Source organism: Marmota monax, unplaced genomic scaffold (assembly GCF_021218885.2).
Source record: "Marmota monax isolate L192 unplaced genomic scaffold, Marmota_monax_Labrador192_F-V1.1 WCK01_AAM20220418_F8-fsc00044, whole genome shotgun sequence".
Classification (NCBI taxonomy): domain Eukaryota; kingdom Metazoa; phylum Chordata; class Mammalia; order Rodentia; family Sciuridae; genus Marmota; species Marmota monax.
Genome location: NW_026695198.1, coordinates 15,092,288 through 15,111,661, shown reverse-complemented (window position 1 = coordinate 15,111,661; position 19,374 = coordinate 15,092,288). Strand labels below are relative to the sequence as shown.

The 19,374-nt window shown below is 33.9% G+C and overlaps 2 protein-coding genes across 4 annotated transcripts in view; both read right to left on the bottom strand.

Annotated features, from left to right (window-relative positions):
* Nucleotides 1-19,374, bottom strand: part of Ppp1r42 (protein phosphatase 1 regulatory subunit 42) — an 86,663-nt gene that overhangs the window by 2,447 nt on the left and 64,842 nt on the right. For 2 of the 3 annotated variants that reach the window (XM_046428563.2, XM_046428564.2), the window contains exons 7-8: nt 11,945-12,076; nt 4,305-4,464 (exon numbers count right to left, since the gene is read on the bottom strand). In XM_046428563.2, coding sequence (XP_046284519.1) covers nt 4,305-4,464; nt 11,945-12,076 — 292 coding nt within the window. The remainder of the gene's footprint in view (nt 1-4,304; nt 4,465-11,944; nt 12,077-19,374) is intronic. The other variant, XM_058573981.1, reaches the window with a different exon arrangement.
* LOC124082112 (diphthamide biosynthesis protein 3) lies at nt 14,027-16,678 on the bottom strand. Its single transcript, XM_058573982.1, has one exon. The coding sequence runs from the start codon at nt 16,587-16,589 to the stop codon at nt 16,341-16,343; it is 249 nt and encodes an 82-aa protein (XP_058429965.1). The 5' UTR covers nt 16,590-16,678; the 3' UTR covers nt 14,027-16,340.

Here is a 19,374-nt window from a genome sequence, read left to right as displayed (position 1 = left end):
GCCAATATTTTGAAATCAGATTATTTCACAACCTCGATATTTTGCTTGCCAGCTAGCTAGTCTGATTTCTCAAGTTCGGCCATGTCTGCCTGCCTATACTGTTCTAGAGCTGAATAGCTGAAACTGTCTTTGTTGGACATGTGCTCTACAATTCATCTTAGTCTCCTCAACTGCTTCTCTTATTTACTGTACCTATCTGTCCCTGAGAACATGTGTAAGACCCCTTAATGGAGAAGCTAAGAGCTTAGCTATTTGAGTGTCAGTGATCTAGGTTCCTTTGAATGTGCTTCTTCAAGTCCCATTTTCTCATCTGTAAAATGGGGTGCTTGTATTCCTTTCTCAAAGGGCTCCAGTGTTTAAAAATTTGTTTGGATAATTAAGATTCAGCTTTCAAAATATAGGCATGTTAAAATGGAAAATAGCTAATACAATTCTTTTTAATTAGGTCTCATAAACTCCTGTTCACATAGGATGCCATTGACAGAATTGAGACTAAGAGTCACAAAAACTAATTTTAGTCTGTTCAAATTTTTTTTAAAAAATTGTTTCTTACCACTATTGCTTTTTTTGGAGGGAAGTAGGTATCCTAATTTTGAAAGAGTTTTTGAGAACTGAAAATCAAAATGTTAACCTTATTTTTTTAGTTGTAGGTGGACACAATACCTTTATTTTATTTTTATGTGGTGCTGAGGATGGAACCCAGTGACTCACACGTGCCAGGTGAGTACTCTACCACTGAGCCCCAGCCCCAGCCCCAAATGTTAACCTTATTTGTATATAAAATTAAATAGCCTGAGGTTAGGTTTAACAATTTAACAAAGTAACATTAAAGGCATTTTGAACTTTGCAAGTGAGTTTTATATAAGAACATTCTAGAGTTTTATGACTATAAATATTAACTAAGTTTTACAAAGCACACTGAATTGTTTTTACAACTGTTCAAACATAACATTGGCAAAGGCAAGTTATTTTAACTATTATAGTTAACCTTTTTAAAAAAAATTTTGGATAACTTTATTTATTTATTTATTTATTTTTTCTGTGTGGTGCTGAGGATCGAACCCAGTGTCTCATGTGTGCTAGGCAAGTGCTCTACCACTGAGCCTCAACTCCAGTTCACCTTTTAAATCAGAGACCTAATTCAAAGAAACCTAACTTTTTAATTTAGAGAAACTACTCAAGTTAACTTTTTAATTCAAAGAAACCTGTGAATTATAGGTCCCAAGGATTGATATTTCTTAATGGTATCTAATCAAGAGAGTTCTAAACCCAGCTAGAAACTTATTTTGACACACAAAAAAAGACTGATTAACTATTGACATTGCTTGGGCTTGAGAGATAGTTAAGTAATCAAGAAATAATTTTCTTTTTTCATTATACAGTGCTGTACAGTATTCTCAATGAATCTTAAATATAATATATGAGTGTATTTAATATCTATTTTTAAATTACTAAGGCTCAAGCACCTCCTAGCATGTTTGAGAGGAAACATCTGTCAGAAGTATTTACTGTGACAAACAGAGAAAGAGGCTATAATGTGTACCCTTTTTTGTTAGTTTAATACCATATATTATTTTTAATTGAACAGTGAAAGCATTTGTTCAGAATCAGCCTTTAAATAAAAAAGTTTTGACCTAATCTTTAATTAAAGTGTACATTGATAGTATCAAGTTCAGTTTGAGGGTCAAAAACAACGTCAATGAGTCTGACTTTTTCCTCCCTGTAGGGAAAGCAGGCTTATGTAAATATACATGAGCACAGACGGCATGCAATTACAAAAGAGGTAGAAAACATTCCCCTGTCTTTGGACAGATGTTGCTTCACTGTGCTCCACACAGGACACAGGCACAACTCCCAGCATGTGGAATCCTAAAAGGAGTGTTGAACATACTTTTTGCTTTTTGGAAGATGCGTTCTAAGCCCTTTGCCACTTCTGTGCAGGCACTTCACTTTAAATGTTAGAGAGGTATAGGGAATGCCTCTGCTGATGCCAGCTCATTCTCTTCCTTAAAGTAATTAAGGGAAGAGGTTGCTTTAATCAATTTTCTAGAAACTAAAAACCTATTCCTTGTGTTTTGTTCGGTTGGGTTTTGTTGTTATTGTTTGTTTCTTTCTTTTTTGTCATGCTGGGGGATTGGGTGCAAGGCCTTGTACAGGCCAGGCAAGTGCTCTGTCACTAAGCTATAGCCCTAACCTGGGTATTTTAACACTTTACTGACATTCTAACTTTATTCTCATTATATCTTAGCTTTATATTAACTTACTAAAATGTTATTCATAGGCAACCCTGAAAAATCTGAAACAAGAGCTTGATGAAATTCCACAATATATTTGGTCTCCTCTTTTTTTTAAATATTATATTAATTAATTAATTTATTTTTATGTGGTGCTGAGGATTGAACCCAGGGCCTTGCACGTGCTAGGTGGGCACTCTACTGCTGAGCCAAAACCCCAGCCCCTTGTCTCTTCTTAAAGAGGGACATAACTTATATTCCCATGTAATAAAACTCAAATCTTCTGAGACACCAAAACAGCATTTTGGCATGCCTACAGTAAAAAAGTTACCTGAAGAAATAATAAACATTTAAAAGAAAATATTTATGTAATATTTTTTTCATGGGATAAAGCTGAAAACTCAGAATTGTACATAGTCAACTTCACTGACAACAGCAGAAGCAGGCATTTTTTATGTTCTTCTCAAAGGAACCCCACTATTCTGCTAGCTCCTTTAGGGCAGCTTGCCTTTGCAGTATGGGAGAATTTATAGTGTTCCTAGTTAGGAAAATAAGGGCAGAGTGGTTTACTTGCTTTCATCATTGCAACCCTAGTTATCTGACTAATCTTAGTATGTTTGTGGCAATGTATAGAATTTATCAACTTTGTTTTATGAGGCTGTGTATATTTTTATTGTTCAATTTTCCACATTGATGTTATACTAGCAATATTTTTCAAAATGCTTGGCAAAAAAAATCTCAAGAATACTATTGTGGAATTTGTATCAGTTATGTCAGTCTTTAAGAAATTATCAGGGTGCTGTGGATAAACTGGCTATGGCTTTGATAGTAATGACAATGTATGTAAGGAGTAAAGCAAATTCTCACACAGCTCCTGTTTGGTTGTGATTGGAGAGCAATCTCTATGTATTCTCTCTCTTCTCCCCAAATAAAGCATTTTCAGACTCACAGATAAGCCTGGCAAGCCCAAGCTGCACTGCTGGGAGTGGGTAGGACAATGCATCAGTGTTGCTTACAGAGCTTCTTCAGGTGGGCTCTGCTAAGATGCAAAGAAGGTATCATGAGAGACCCATCTGACCTTCATCAAGAAGTTGTGGGGAAAATAAAACTATTCCAAAATATGTCTCCTAGCTCTGATTATTTTCTCAATGAAGTATGCTATTGCTCTTTGTTATATGTAATGTTTGGTATGATAGGATTGGGAAGATCAATACAGAATAGTACTGATTACAAATTAAAAGTCTGAATGAAAAATTTATAGGATGAAATAGAATCTGGTTTATAATGCCCATAGCATTTATCATACTACAGCAATTGTATCATATTTGACTCCCCACCTAGCTTGTTGCAAGGTATTTGAGATTAAGATTGTCTTATTTGAATTTTTATATTCTGGCATATGGCAGGTGTCTGTTTTAGAATAAATATAGTTATTTTCTGATATGGTTTATCTCTACATGGAAACAATATCCTAATTTTAAAACATAATCACTTTTCTCCTTTTTGGGAGATTTAGAGCTGATTCATATGGAACTAAATTATGTATAGATCAATCTTTAGAATGATGATTCTTAAAACTATTTTTTTAGATCATAAACTCCTTTGAAAATCTAATGAAACTTCTAATGACTCCCTCATAAAACTTTTGGTTTGGAAAGTGGTCAAAGGAGTCTACTTAGTCCTCTGGGCTCTAATTCCTTTCTGTAACTCTATGCCCTTACTGCAGTCTCTGCCCCAATGCCCACCCCTCAACACATACACACTGGTTGGGCACCCATGGTCAACTGGGGCCTATGATATGATCCCTGATCATTCAGACATATTTACCTATGTCTTCTGGGACTTTCCTGAGTCACCCTGCCCCAACTCAGTGACTGTATCTAGTCTAACTCCCAACTCTTCTGAACTACTTCTTCCACTGCAACTTTATGACTGACCAATAGTGCAGTTTTTTGTTTTGTGCTTGGATACGGAGGATTTGAGAACAAACGGAGGGCCTCCCTACATCTGTATTGATGATTAGATGTCCCATCCCTCTGAAAAATAATAGAAATATTTGAAAGAACCTACCCCATATCTTCAATAATTTTAGTGTTATCTTCTTGGCAGCTTTCTGGAGATGTATTTCCATTTAAAAGAAATCTCTGTGAGTTGGAGAAAAAGACTAATTTTGGCTTACCCACCTGTGGGTAATAAACAGGAACTATGTGATGCATTGTTTCAAAGTTACCTGTAACATACAAAGAATTAAAAGCATCCTGCTTTGAAACTAATAACTGAGTTGTAACAATGATATATTACAGTAGATTATCTAAAATTATATTTTATAAAGAGTCAAAGCTAAATGAATTCACAGTAAAATCAATGATAAAATAGCACAGATTTAAAAAATATTTTTGGTTATAGTTAGATACAATATCTTTATTTTGTTTATTTATTTTTATTGTGATGCTGAGGATTGAACCCAGTGCCTCACACATGAGAGGCAAGTGCTCTACCACTACTGAGCTACAACCCCAGCCCCTAAAATATCACAATTTTTATACATTAAAAACCTATAGGTTTGAGGCTGTGGCTCAGTGGTAGAGCACTTGCCTAGCATGTGTGAGGCACTGGATTTGATCCTCAGCACTACATAAAAATAAATTAATTAATTAAATAAAGGTATTGTGTCTATCTACAACTAAAAATATTTTAAAAAAAACCTATACAGGAGAGTTTATGGTCAACTCTTATAAAATGGGTATGCTAACATTAATATAACTCCTTTGAATTTTGCTGTTCTGAGTTAATATGTTTTTTCAAAGTGCCTTTAGGATTTAGACATGTATAAGTTTTGGGATATGTTCAGACCTTTATTTGGCATTCAACATTTACCTGTTTACACATTGCCTCTCCTTTCTACTAGTCATGTCCTTTTGATTGGGGACTACCTTATTTATTTCTAGTCATCAGTGCCTTGAATAATACTAGGCATTATTATTATTAATTTTTTTGGGGTTGGGAGTGTATCCAGAGCCTCATCCTTAGCCCCCCTTAACAAATGTTTAATAAACAAATATGTGAATTTTCCATAAGAGCACTATGCAAATAAATACTAAACAATATGTATGTTTTAAATTTTATTAATGTATTTGATTAAGTTCCCCATTTTGAGTTATATGGCCGTATTTAGGGTAATATTTTTTTAGTTGTAGATGAACACAGTACCTTTATTTATTTATTTTTATGTGGTGCTGAGGATTGAATCCAATGCCTCACGCATGCTAGGCAAGTGCTCTACCTTTGAGCTACAACCCCATCCCCAGGGTAATATTATTTTTTAATTGTAGGATCCTTGACATATAATCTAAATCAGAAATTATAATCCCTACAATTTGACTCTATTTCTCAGTTTAGAGCTCCAAACTTACAAAGCTATCAAGAACATTTAAAAATGTAAAAGATTAACATGTACAAAAATTAGTACCACTGTAGCTTAGTGATAGAGTGCTTGCCTACCTAGCATGCACCAGGCCTTAGTTTGATCTCCAGCACCACATACATACACACACAAAAAGATTACTATCTTCTTAAGAATTCCAATTCACATAAAATATACTTGGTTGTGTAGAGGTAACTTTAAAAGGTTCATCTTTGCTCTTCTAAAGAGCTGAAAAGGGGCTGTGTTATTATGTTCATAAGGAAAAAAAAAAAAGACCTGAAAGGATAGTGTAGATTTAAAAATTACATAATCTATCCTTTAGTTTTAATTCATGCATTTTCTTTCTTGTCAGTAGTAATAAAGGAGCCTCTTACGTAAACCTATGTGCTGCTATTGATCACATACATAAAAATAAAATGACTGCACATTACACACATGTATCTTAGTAGTGTCATTGCTTTTAAGCCTGAGAGACTCAGTTCGGTACCAGCTGGATGGGGATGGAAAATGTGCAGGGGTGATGATGAAGGGATCCACAACTGATCTGGGAGAATAACTTGTGAGGAAGGTCCAGATAATTTTCTATTGCAGCTAGTCAGTCTTCATTTTAAATTTTATTTTATTTGATCTTAATAGTTTAGTTTTTGATCTAATAAATCTTATAATCTATTTGAATATGTTCTTCAATTTTAAGTAGCTTCACAATATATTATCCCATTTTTTTCTTCTAGCTCATTTTTACTTATAAAAATCATTTATGGGGTTGGGGTTGTGGCTCAGTGGTACAGCGCTTGCCTCACACATGGGAGGCCCTGGGTTTGATCTTCAGCACCACATAAAAATAAATAAATGAAATAGAGGTATTGTGTCCAATTACAACTAAAAAATAAATATTAAAAAATCATTTACATATCACATCTTTCCATATCTGCAGATTTTCCTAAATTGCCCCCACAAACTGAAGTGAACTTTTAAGTAGAGAAGTCATCATGGTATTTATAGTCACAATCCAGCCAATGTTAGAGTGTTGATTAGAAATCAACTCTATTTTATGAAGTTAAATAACTTGATTTATTTAGATCAAATCTATTTTATGAAGTTAAATAACCTCTCCTAATGTTGTGACCTCGTACAAATCACTCAATCTTTCTGAAACTCATCTTTCTCACCTGCAAACTGGATCTGCCCCACAGGTTATATGATTAAATGCATTAATGTATATAAATATCTGATATATTTACATAATATATATCAGCTCTCTTCTCTTTCTCCCTCTTCTTTTACACCTGAGTGCTTTCCATTTTAAATTATTAATGATTATCATTATAGAACTACATATATGAATGGAAGCTTCTATACTATAATATTCTATGTCTTTTTAAAACTGTAGCAAGGGGCTGGGGTTGTGGCTGAGTGGTACCGCACTTGCCTAACATGAGTGAGGCACTGGGTTAGATTCTCAGTACCACATACAAATAAATAAAATAAATGCCCATCATCAACAACTAAAAAGTATTTTTTAAAAAAACTGTAGCAAGAACATGTAACATGAGATCTTCTTGAAAAATTTTTAAAGTGTCTCCTACATTGTTGACTTTAGGTACAATCTTGTATAGCAGATCTCCGGAGCTTATTCATCTTGCTTGACTGAAACTTTATGCCTGATTTATAACTCCCATGCCCCCAACCTCTGGCAAAAGCATTCCATGAATTTGATAATCTTAGATATAAGTGAAATCATGAAGTGTGTCTGTGACTGGCTTGTTTGCTGAAAGTTCGTCCATGTTGTAGCACATTGCATAATTTCTGGCATTTTTTTAAGGCTGAATAGTGTTCTATGTTCCATTTTATGTATAAATGCACTAATATCTCTTAGAGATTCTGATTTTTATTCTTTTGAATATTCAGAAGTGAGATTGCTGGGTTATATAAGAGGTTTTGTTTTGTTTTTTTTTTAAACTCTTTGAGAAACCTCCAAACTCTTTTGTCAGAGTGGCTGCACGATGCATTTCTATCAAGTGTACAGAGGTTCTCATTTCTCTGCAGCCTTGCCAACAAGTATCTTCTTTTTTCCCCTTTTTCTTTTTGGCGGTGCTGGGGATCAAACCCAGGATCTTGAGCATGTTAGGCAAAGCACTCTATCACTGAACTATCCCAGTCTTTTCCTTCCCATCCACCAGGAACCCCAAATATAATAGCTATCCTGACAGGTATGAGGTGAAAAAAATTTTTTTTTGGTGGGGGGTGGTACCAGAGATTGAACTTGGGGCACTTAACCACTGAGCCACATCCCCAGCCCTATTTTGTATTTTTATTTAGAAACAGGGCCTGAGTTGCTTAGCACCTTGCTTTTGCTGAGGCTGGCTTTGAACTTGATATTCTCCTGCCTCAGCCTCCCAAGCTGCTGGGATCAAGGCATATGCCACTGCACTGGGCACTTATTGTGTGTGTGTGTGTATACATACATATGTATACATATGTATGTGTGTGTGTGTGTGTGTGTGTGTGTGTGTGTGTGTGTGTGTGTGTATATATATATATATATATGTTGTAATTGGGCACAATACCTTTATTTATTTATTTTTATATGGTGCTGAGGATCGAACCCAGCATCTTGCATGTGCTAGGCAAGTGCTTTCCCACTGAGCCACAACCCCAGCCCTCACTTATTGGGTTTTGATTTGCATTTTCCTGATAATTAGTGACATTGAATTTTTTTTCATATTCCTGCTGGCCATTTTTATATCTTTTTTGGAGATATTCAAATCCATAACCCAATTTTAAATTAGGTTATTAGTTGTTATTTTGCCACGGAGTTGTAAAAATCCCCATACATATTGGAGATTAACCTCTATCAGATGTATAGTTTGAAAATATATTATTCTAATTCTGTAGATTTCACTCTGTTGTTTCCTTTGCTGTGCAGAAGCTCTTTCATTTGATGTAGTTCCATTTATTTATTTTTGTTTCTGTTGCTTGTGCTTTTAGTGTCATAACCATGAAATCAATGCCAACATGAATGCCATGAAACTGTCCCCCAGAGATTTCTTCTAGAAATTTTATAGTTTCAAGTCTTCATAACTTTAATCCATTTGAGTTGATATTTGAGTCCGATGTAAGAAAAGGATTCAGTTTCATTTCTTTTGCATGTGGATATCCAGTTTTCCCAGTGCCACTTGTTGAAGAGACTCTCCTTTCCCCATTGTATATTTTTGGCAGAATCAATTAACTGTATATGTGTGAATTTTTTTCTTGGCTCTCTTTTATTCCATTGCTCTTATATGTTTGTCTTAGGCAAGTTTCATACCTTTTTGATTACTATAACTTTGTACTATTATTTTGAAATCAGGAAATATGATTCTCTAGCTTTATTCTTCTTTCTCTAAATTGATTTGACTATTGGTGATCTTTTGTGGGTCCATATGAATTTAGAATTTTTTCTATTCCTGTAAAAAATGTCATTGGGATTTTTTGATAGGCATTGATTGGAATCTGTAGACCACTTTTGGTCATATGGATATTGTAATAATATTAAGTCTTCCAGTTCATGAACATGGGAAGTCTTTTCATTGTGTCTTATTTAATTTATCATTGTTTTATAGTTTTTAGAATACAAGTTTTTCACCTTCCTAATTAAGTTGATTCTGGAGTATTTTATTATTGATGCTCTCTCATTGAAATGGGATAGTTTTACTAATTTCCTTTTCAGATTCTTTGATATTAATGGATTTCTATAATCTTAAAATTTGTTTTTGGTAATTGGGTATCACACTAGATTATAAAAAGATGAATAAGGCTTGTCTTGAGAAAATTGACTGTAATTTTAAAAAGTTATAAACTTTAAGACACATTACAACCATTATTTTGTCAAATTTCATTGGGAGAAGTTAAAAATTAATTTATTTTTTGTCCTTGAATTTAAAATATACTCAGATGAAAAAAACTCAATTATTTTTAGCATAGGCTTAACTTTGGGTGTGCGTTGGTATTGAATTCTATAGTTACTTAAATATTAATAAAGTGCTTTGGCATCTTCAATGTAATACTGAAAATACTTATAATACTGTCATTCTTACCCTGGACCTCATCCTGCCCTTCACAGCTAGTAAGGGGGAAAGATTAATAGAGGAAAAATTTTTGCTATTTCCCAAGTTTCAGACCATGAAAATTCACTTAGCAAACAGTAACTCTCATGTATGTACTGTCAGATACCAAAGTCCCCTTCTCTTAAATGATATTGCACAGTTCATATTCAATGGACATGATATAACAAGATCACCAGAGCTGCATGCCTTTTCAGCCCTGCTCCTCCTTAGCTCAATCTCTTGTTCTAGAGTGACAGAATTCCTAGGATACAACATCCATAATATCTGAATAAAGAGTTATTACACTGTTCCCGATTGCCTTTCCCTTTCTCTGGGCCTAAACCCTCATCCCCTGCCATAGTCAGCTGTGGAACAAAAACATGAACATCCAAACACTATCATGGAAGGAAGGATTAGGCTCATTGCAATGTTTGGGACTACAGAATTTGTGAAGAGTTAATTCTAGGATGCTTTCAAATATAATAAAGACAACTCTTATACATTACAATTAGTTACATTTAGTTGCTAGTTAGGCAAGGGAAGTTGGTGTCTCTTTTTTTTTCTCTCAGTAGAGAAAACCTCTTTTTCTCTCTCTCTCTCAGTACTGGGGATTGAACCCAGGGGAGCTTTAACACTGAGCTACATTCCCAGCCCTTTATTTTGAGACAAAGTCTTGTTAAGTTGACCAGGCTGGGCTTGAATTTAGAATCCTCCTGCCTTATAAACCTCTGAAGTCACTGGGATTACAGGCATATAATTACAGTGCCCACTGAGGTTGCTGTGTCCTTTGTAAGCACAACCTTAGGCATATTTTAAATCCAAATATTTAGGTTTTGAGGTATGTGCATAAGAAGGGAGATAGACTACAGAGTATAGGCCAGATGCAGTTGTGATACATTTTTATTTTCTATCTTGATGTCTGTACTGTTCCTAAATAAATATATTAGTGAGTTAGGTTTCACAGTTTGCATGGCTGATTATTTTTTTACCATTTACGTACTGTAAGATATACTTATTGGTTCTGTTCATTTTTTTTTTTTTAAGAAAGGTCTCACTATGTTGTCCAGGCTTGCCTCAAACTTGTAAGCCTCCTATCTCAGTTTCCTGACTAGCTTGAATTACAGAAATGTACTATCACACCCAGCTTTGTACACTCTTAAAACCCATTTTTATTATAATTAGTGCATATTAATTGCAAAAGGCTGTTTCTTCATTACATTTTCATACATGTATATATAATGTATACTGATCATATCCACTCTTCCTGTTATCCTTTTTTGCCTCCCTTGCCCTCTCTCCCCCATTTTCTTCCCCTTCTACCTTATGTTGTCTCCACCCCTAGAGATCACATAGGAGAGAAAACATGTGATACTTGTCAGCTTATTTTGCTTGAAATGATAATCTCCAATTCTATCCATTTTCCTGTGAATAACATGATTTTGTTCTTCTTTATGGCTGAGTAATACTCTATTATGTATATATACTACATTTTCTTTATCCACTCATCTTTTGATGGGCATCTGTGCTGATTTCATAGCTTGGCTATTATGAATGCTGCCTTGTTAAAAATGGGTATGCAGGTATTTCCGTTGTATGTTTTGATTTTTTCAAGACATAATCAGGAGTGATATTGCTGGATTATAGGGTAGTTCTTTTTTTATTTTTTTGAGGCACCTCCTTACTGATTTCCACAGTGGCTGTACTAATTCATATTCCCAACAATAGTGTGCAGAGTTCCTTTTCTTCCTGCATTCTTACTAGCACTTGCTATTTTTAAATTTTCTTGATAATGGCTATTCTGACTGGGATGAGATAGAATTTCAATGTAGTTTTTATTTATATTTCCCTGATGGTTAAAGATGTTGAATATTTTTTACATATAATTATTGACCATTTGTATCATACACTTTTGCTGGAATAAAATCACACATTTTTCCCACTCCGTGGCCTTATGTTTGTATGGCTGATAGTCATACCCAGTACAAACCAACCATAGGTTTTATTTATAGTGGCTACTATTTTCATTTCCTAGCAATAAATTGCATTTAATCTTCATTCACAGCTAAGTAAATAAGTAACAAAATTTTAAAAACCTTAAATCAAACAAAATCCTCCTTCTTTCTTGACAGTTTTTTTGTTAGACTATCCATGTTCTTGAAGTGGCAAGTTAATGAGTAGTTACTGAGGGATAGTGCACTTACTTATATAAGAGTTGATTTCACACTCATTTTTACTGTTCCTTTTCTTGCTGATTTTTCTAGCTTCTTTGGATGCTTTCCAATTTACTAGGAATTGTCTTTCCACATTTTTAATTTCCTTTCCATCAAGAAATTCTGGAAAAAAATACATATATTAAAAATACAACAGGGAGGGGCTGGGGTTGTGGCTCACGGTGGAGGGCTTGCCTAGCATGGGCGGGACCCAGGTTTGATCCTCAGCACCACATAAAAATAAAGGCATTGTGTTGTGTCCATCTACACCTTAAAATAAATAAATAAATAAATAAATAATAAAAAAAGAAATAGTTTGTCTAATTAAAAAAAATACAACAGGGGCTGTGGCTGTGGCTCAGTGGTAGAGCACTTGCCTGGTATGTGTGAGGCACTGGGTTTGATTCTCAGCACCATGTATAAATAAATAAAAATAAAGATCTATCAACAACTAAAAATATCTTAAAAATATATATACATATGAATGTATACATAAAAATATACATTTCTGATATAGGGTACATGAACTTAAGTTACACCATATAACTGACCTCATTTGTATGACGTATTTTGTTGAATTTTCATTAATTTTTAATTTTTTTCTAACTTCAATATGTGCTTTTTACAAACAACTGAAATGTGATGGTAAAAAACATGAAAAGGCACTGTAACTATCCATATTTCCCTCCCTCATCACTGCCAAAGATAATTACTATAAACAATTTTGGCATATGGTCCCCTTTCTAGGGTTTTATATAGACTTATATAGACTATATATTATTTTTAAAAGCAAAAATGCTATTATATGCAATGATAATTAAGTAGAATATTCTCTTTACTTAAATAATATGATTATTATTATTAGGAAAAATATTTTTGTTAAAATGGATAACAAGTTTTAAATAGGTAGCATGGTATTTTTAAAGCACATAATGTTTATTATATTCTAGGACATAGATGTAAAAGCCTACATCTTGTTTCTGAGGTGGGATTTCAGCTATCTTTACATTTGTTCCTTTAAAAAAGTTCTAAAAAATTGAGCTTCTTAAATTACACAAATAATTTTTATATGTTGTAAGATATTTGGAACATATAAAATATCAAAAAGAAAAAAAATAAAATTGCCTTATTCCACAAGGAATAAGCATTGAAAATCACTGATAACACTTTAGAATATTTTTGGGCAATTTTTTCTTTGCTATTCATTTATGTGTATTTACATGTATATTATATAAATGGAATTCTTTAGTTATATAGTTTTACATATTGCTTTTAAAATATTGAATTGTGAGCATTACTATCTTTCTTTAAACACAAAATTTTAAAGAAAATTTTTAAACACATTTAATGGCTGATAGTTCTTTTGCATATGAGTATACTATAAAATATTGAATAATTCTCTTCATATTTGGGGGTACCAGGGATTGAACTCAGGGGCACTCAACCACTGAGCTATATCCCCAACCCTATTTTATATTTTATGTAGAAACAGGGTCTCAACTGAGTTGCTTAGCACACACCTTGCTTTTGCTGAGGCTGACTTTGAACTTAGCCTTAGCCTCCTGAGCCACTGGGATTACAAGTATGTGCCATTGCACCTGGCTAAATAATTCTCTTCTTATATGTTATCTTATATTTCCTATATTATCTTTTTCAGTTCTGGAGATCAAATGCAGGGGTGGCTATAATGTCTCAGCCCTTTTTATTTTTTATTTTGAGACAGGGTCTTGTTAAATTGCCCCCAGGATAGCCTTGAACTTGCAATCCTCCTGCCTCAGCCTCCTGAGCCTCTGAGATTATGGGCATGTTCCATGGTACCCATCCCTATTTGCATTTGTAATCATATAGATAAGGATGATTCGTGTGGTCTTCGTTTATACAAAGTCTTATCTTTTCTAAGAACATTCCTGTATAATTTTTAAATTAAATGTTTTCTCTCATCATGCATGTAATATCTTCCACTATTCAGTGGTAAGGATGTAATAAAATAAATCATATTCTTTCAGGAAAAATGAGAATTGATAAAATATTAATTGTGCTGCTGAATTTATTAACACTGCCATTTATTTATTTTTTAAATTAGATTTTATTTAGTACACCAATACAATTTATCCTGGTAATAAATTAATATGTAGTTATAAAAATGTTTGTGCTATCCAAGAAAAATGCTTTTTAATGTATAAAGTATATGCAGATCCTTCAAACAGCCGACTTAATTTTCAAACTCAGAAGTGTGGTAACATCGCTGATGAAAATTGGGAGTTTTCCTGAATTCATGATTCATAAGTTTTGAGTTTATCAAGGTTTCAATTGCCCTTTCCATTCTGGCAATCCCCCACACCTGAAATGAGAACTGATAGCTGAAAACGTTCTGATCCCATCTCCTATACCTGTACAGGTGAGGGATCCACTGGCCTGAACTCAAGACCCCAGAGCTAATCAGACAGAGATTGGATTAAATCAGTTCACAGAGGTGCTCCACAAATGTCTGTGGGGCTAAATAAGGCACAAGCATCACTCATAACTCCAATCATACCTGAAAAACCTTGGTTTTACTTTCTGCTTACTATAGAATTAATTCCTGGTATGTTCTGTTGTAGTTCTCAAACTTAAACAACACTGTTGCTTTAAAACAAAATCATTCCTATTATTGCAGCATTATCAACAATCACTGACTGCCAATGCTGTTTGTATTTCTTTTCTCCTGGGATGTTTGAACTTGGGCAAATTTTCTTCCTGTTCTATGCTCACAGTAGACCCTCACCAAGGATGTCTGTTCTTGCTTGAAATTCATTGGCAGCGGAGAAAGTTTATATATAGTTAGTACCATCTAAAATGAGGTTGAGACAGTTCATTTCTCTTTGCAGGTCACTGCCCACTAGAGTTAACTTGTATCCTGCTCTGTTCATCTGAGCAGTCACTTTGCTTTTCAAAGTTGTGTGGATTGCTTCTGGGCTGACAATGTTCCAAGCAGCAGTGAGACTTCTCATGTCACAAATATGCCATATAATGTACAAAATATAATTTTTGATTTATTATGTGTCTCAGCCTAATGGTTGCATACAGCCATGCTACTACCAGATTTTTTTTAAGTCCACTTGTTTTAATTTAAACTTCCAAAGATTGTGTGTAGTTTATTTATCAACCAGTATAGAACACTCATACTCTAAGAAGCTTTTCTAATTGCAGGAGCCATACCTAAAACAACTTGCCAGGTATCAGTGTATTTTCATACAGACAGCAAAGTTGTGTTTATAATGGAAATTTTTCCCAATTTTCTTGTGATTCTAATTTCTTGCTACTCTCAGCACTCTAGCAAAGGAAGACTAATAGTCTATCTTCATATATTTCTCTTACTTCCTAGCAACATTTCTCTGTAGGAATGCATGTTTGGTTTAGATGTGTCCACATGGACATATTTATTCAGAACAGGCCTCCTATTTTTAAGTTCATTCTCTATTGTAGATGCTTTACTTTTTAGGAGTAGTGAAACAATACTGTGATAGGCTAAAAGCACTGGAACTAGCCACAGAGACTTGGCATTAACCTCTCTATGAAATGCAATTTCATTAGTTTTATCAGAAAGTAAACAAAAATCAAAATATATGCTTTGATCTGGTAAAATAATTAAAGCATTCATTTACTAATTTGGCATGTTTAACTCCTCTCATTGTTAACAACTTTGCTTCCTTCTGATTAAAAATTTTTTTAATCTTGTCATGATTTTTAAGGAACATAAGGACTCTCCACTTCTTTAATCATTTCACTGTAGATTTTTCTTCCTTATTCAACTAACCTTCCTTATTCACTACCACAATAGAACTCTGTGCATGAAGTGTAACAGAAAAAACATGCTAAACAGAACCTGAACATTCTAATAATAGCAAGACTGGGGAGACTGGCTTGGTGAGGGAACTGGAAGTGCAGTACTGATGAAGCAACAAATTTTAAGTTAGAGTAATAAAGCTGATGTCAAATTTCAAAGAAAGGGCTAATTTTAACCATATTGGTAACTAATTAAAAATATATCTTTTAAACTAAGAAATCCTAATGACTGAGGTAGATGATGCTGTTATCAGATACTGAATTAGGTTTAAGGTGTAAGGGAAAGAAAGCACTGATGTAAAATTATCTTCATTTAAATTCAGATGGATAATTAAGAATGCTTCCGATTCAACATTCTAAACATGAAATCCAGGTATGACCTATCTGGTGCTCACTTTTCTATTTGAAGATGAACTCAGCAGTTGGTGAAAAGATCCACACGCTAACAGAATGGCAAACCACAAAACAGTTGTCCCCGTGAAAAAAATCAGTTACTCTGCGTTTGATATTTCCACCTGGGCTCATTCTCAACTGTTCAGGATGTGGATTCCTGAAGGTTTCTTCAGCATTTAACTAATTCTTTGTTGGATGAAGGGGCTGGGACTGTTTCTCCACACATAAATTGATCTTTGTCATAAATCACTTTTATAATGAGAGAGCAGCTAGGACACGTTGCCACGTCTTCCCCATTCTCCAAATCTTCCTTGGTGATGGAAAAGTTATCCCCACATGGACAGGGGTAGAAATACGTTTCGGAGTCCTCATCATATTGGAAGTCCTCGATCTCCACCTCGTCGTGAAACACTGCCATGGGGTCGTCGGGGCCGGCAGAGGGCAGATGCCCCAGCCGTCTGACAACGCCTCTGTTGGTCTAACTTCCCGGAAAAAAAAAACACTGCCATTTAAATATGATCTATGATGTTGTGTTACATCCAAGGCACAAAATAAATTGATGAAACTGGAACACAGTTGTCCTTCATTATTCATGGTATATATACTTCAAGACTCCCATTGGATGCCTGAAACTACTATATATATATATATATATATATATATATATATATATATAATATACACTGTGTTATTATATAATACATACCTATGATAAAATTTAATTTATAAATAGGTATATTAATAGATTGACAATAATTAATAATAAAATAGAACAATTATATCCAGATACTGTAATAAAGGTGAATGTGGGCTGTTTCTCAAAATATCTTATTGTACTATAATGTGTTTTCTGATCTTGGAAAGAAAACCACAGATAAAGGGGGACTAATGTATAAATTAGAACCATGAACCCTAGAAGTACAGTGTCTTTGTATTTTTGTTTCATGAACTTTTCTTAACTGAATAATAGCACTTCAAGAAATTAGTTAAATGTTTTATCATAATATATGTTAGTACTTATAACTTTACATTAAGGGTCATTCTTTTATGTCCAGTTTTCTTAATAACTTAATTTATTCATATCTTTCCTGGTTCATTTTTTTATTAATAATTACATAATATGTTATTTTTTTGATGGAATGTGTGTAATCAGTACATATTTTTAAAAACATCTATTATAAACATAAGAAAAGATGGACTGGGGCTGTGGCTCAGTGGTAGAGTGCTTGCCTCACACGGGTGAGGCACTGGGTTTGAACCTCAGCACCACATAAAAATAAATAAATAAATGTATTGTGTCCATCTACGACTAAAAAAAATGTTTTTTTTTTAAAAGGAATGAAAAATCCAAGTCTTTTTAACACAATTTTTTTAAATTAGGGATTGATTCAGGGGCACTTTATCACTGAACTACATCCCCAATTTTTTTTTTTAATCTTGAGATGGGATTTTGCTAAGTTGCTGAGGCTAGCCTCAAATTTATGATCTTTCTGTCTTAGCCTCCTGAATCTGTGTGATTACAGGTATGCACCACTGTGCTTGACCAATTTCTTCTTTTTTATGTTAATGTCCGAGACAGAATTTGCAGTGACTAGAGGATTGTGCCTCAGTTAACTTGATTCCATCTCATTTTTAGCAAATGATTTTATTTGAGGTTATTATGTATAGAAACCAGGTAATGGACACAAGATATTATGAGATTTATTTTTTTTTAATGAGCTGCTTTCAGCATGAAATTTGTTTCCATTCATGCCAAGTAAATCGAATATATGCGTGTTCCATTTGGTGAAGAATGGGTAATTTATGAAACATAATATGGCTGCCTAGAAGTCCTTCTTACTAGGATACATCAAACCATGTCTTCCATTGATTTTATTTTTACACTTAGTAAAAAGAAAGAAATGAGAATAAGAAAAGCTAAAATCAAAGAGAATTTGTTATATGTGTATATGTGCATAGAAAAAACCCTGGAAAGACATACACTAAAGTGTTAACAGCAGATTTATGATGGGATTATGAGTTATATTTTCTTCTATGTATTTAAAAAAATTTTTTAGTTGTAGATGGACACAATATCTTTGTTTTATTTATTTTTTTAATGTGGTGCTAAGGATCGAGGTTCAGTGCCTTATGCATGAGAGGCAAGCACTCTACCACTGAGCTATAACCTCAGCCCTCTTCTGTGTATTTTTGCAAGAAAAATATGTATTAGTTTTGTAATCGTAAACAAGTCAGAGAAAAGATTTATTCAAAACAAACGGAATAAACCCTCTTTATTTGGTAATCAATATAGCTATCTGTACATCTTTTATAGTCTCCAATTAGTAAAGCATTAATTGTATTTATTTTAATCTGCATGCCAATGAAAATGGACTAATACAATATTGTGTGTTATGAGCAGAGATGGGAGGGGATGGGAGGATGGATGATGGACTACAAGCAGAATTATTTGTAGAGTTTTTAAAAACTATACATGACTAAAGCTGTAGGATTGTAAGTTTGAAGTCATTCTGGGCAACCCTGTCTCAAAAAAAGGGGTGGGGCAGGGCTGGAGATGTAAATCAGAAGTAGAGTACTCCTGGGTTCAACCTCCAGTAACCCCCTCCAAAACACATACAAACAAAACCCCTCAAAAAACTCAAAACAACTATGTTTGACTGTTGTCTCTGTGTGTTCTCTGTTCTCATCTTGTATGGCCCTTGCATTTTTTTGATATGCCTTTCATCCTCCTTCCAGAGAATCACAACATTAGTATTATGATTAATCAGTTAACTAACATTATGATTTATCAAAATTTACTAGAGCTTAAAAGTGGTTTTATCATACAGCTAACTTTTAAATTCAAGCATATCATGTCACAAAGGTACTGTTATAGGAAATGTTCTCATGAGGCTCCTTACTGCGAGAGTATTGCCTGTCTCTCTGGTGCTATGTAACTGTGGTCACTATTGATCAAGTGCTTTTGTCCATTTCCTCCATTATAGTGCATATTCAGGAATGTTATTATTTTTAAGGATTTTATAAAGGAATTCATCATTCTGTTTCCCTTTCAAACGAAAGGCACTTCTATATGTTTGGGTATCATTTGGCAAATGTCAAACAATGAAAACATGATCAATTTTATCTACAGAACCAAGAACTAAGGAGTCTCTTGGGATCATCAGAGGATTTGTGCTAATGAAAGTTTAGCAAAAGGTCATCAA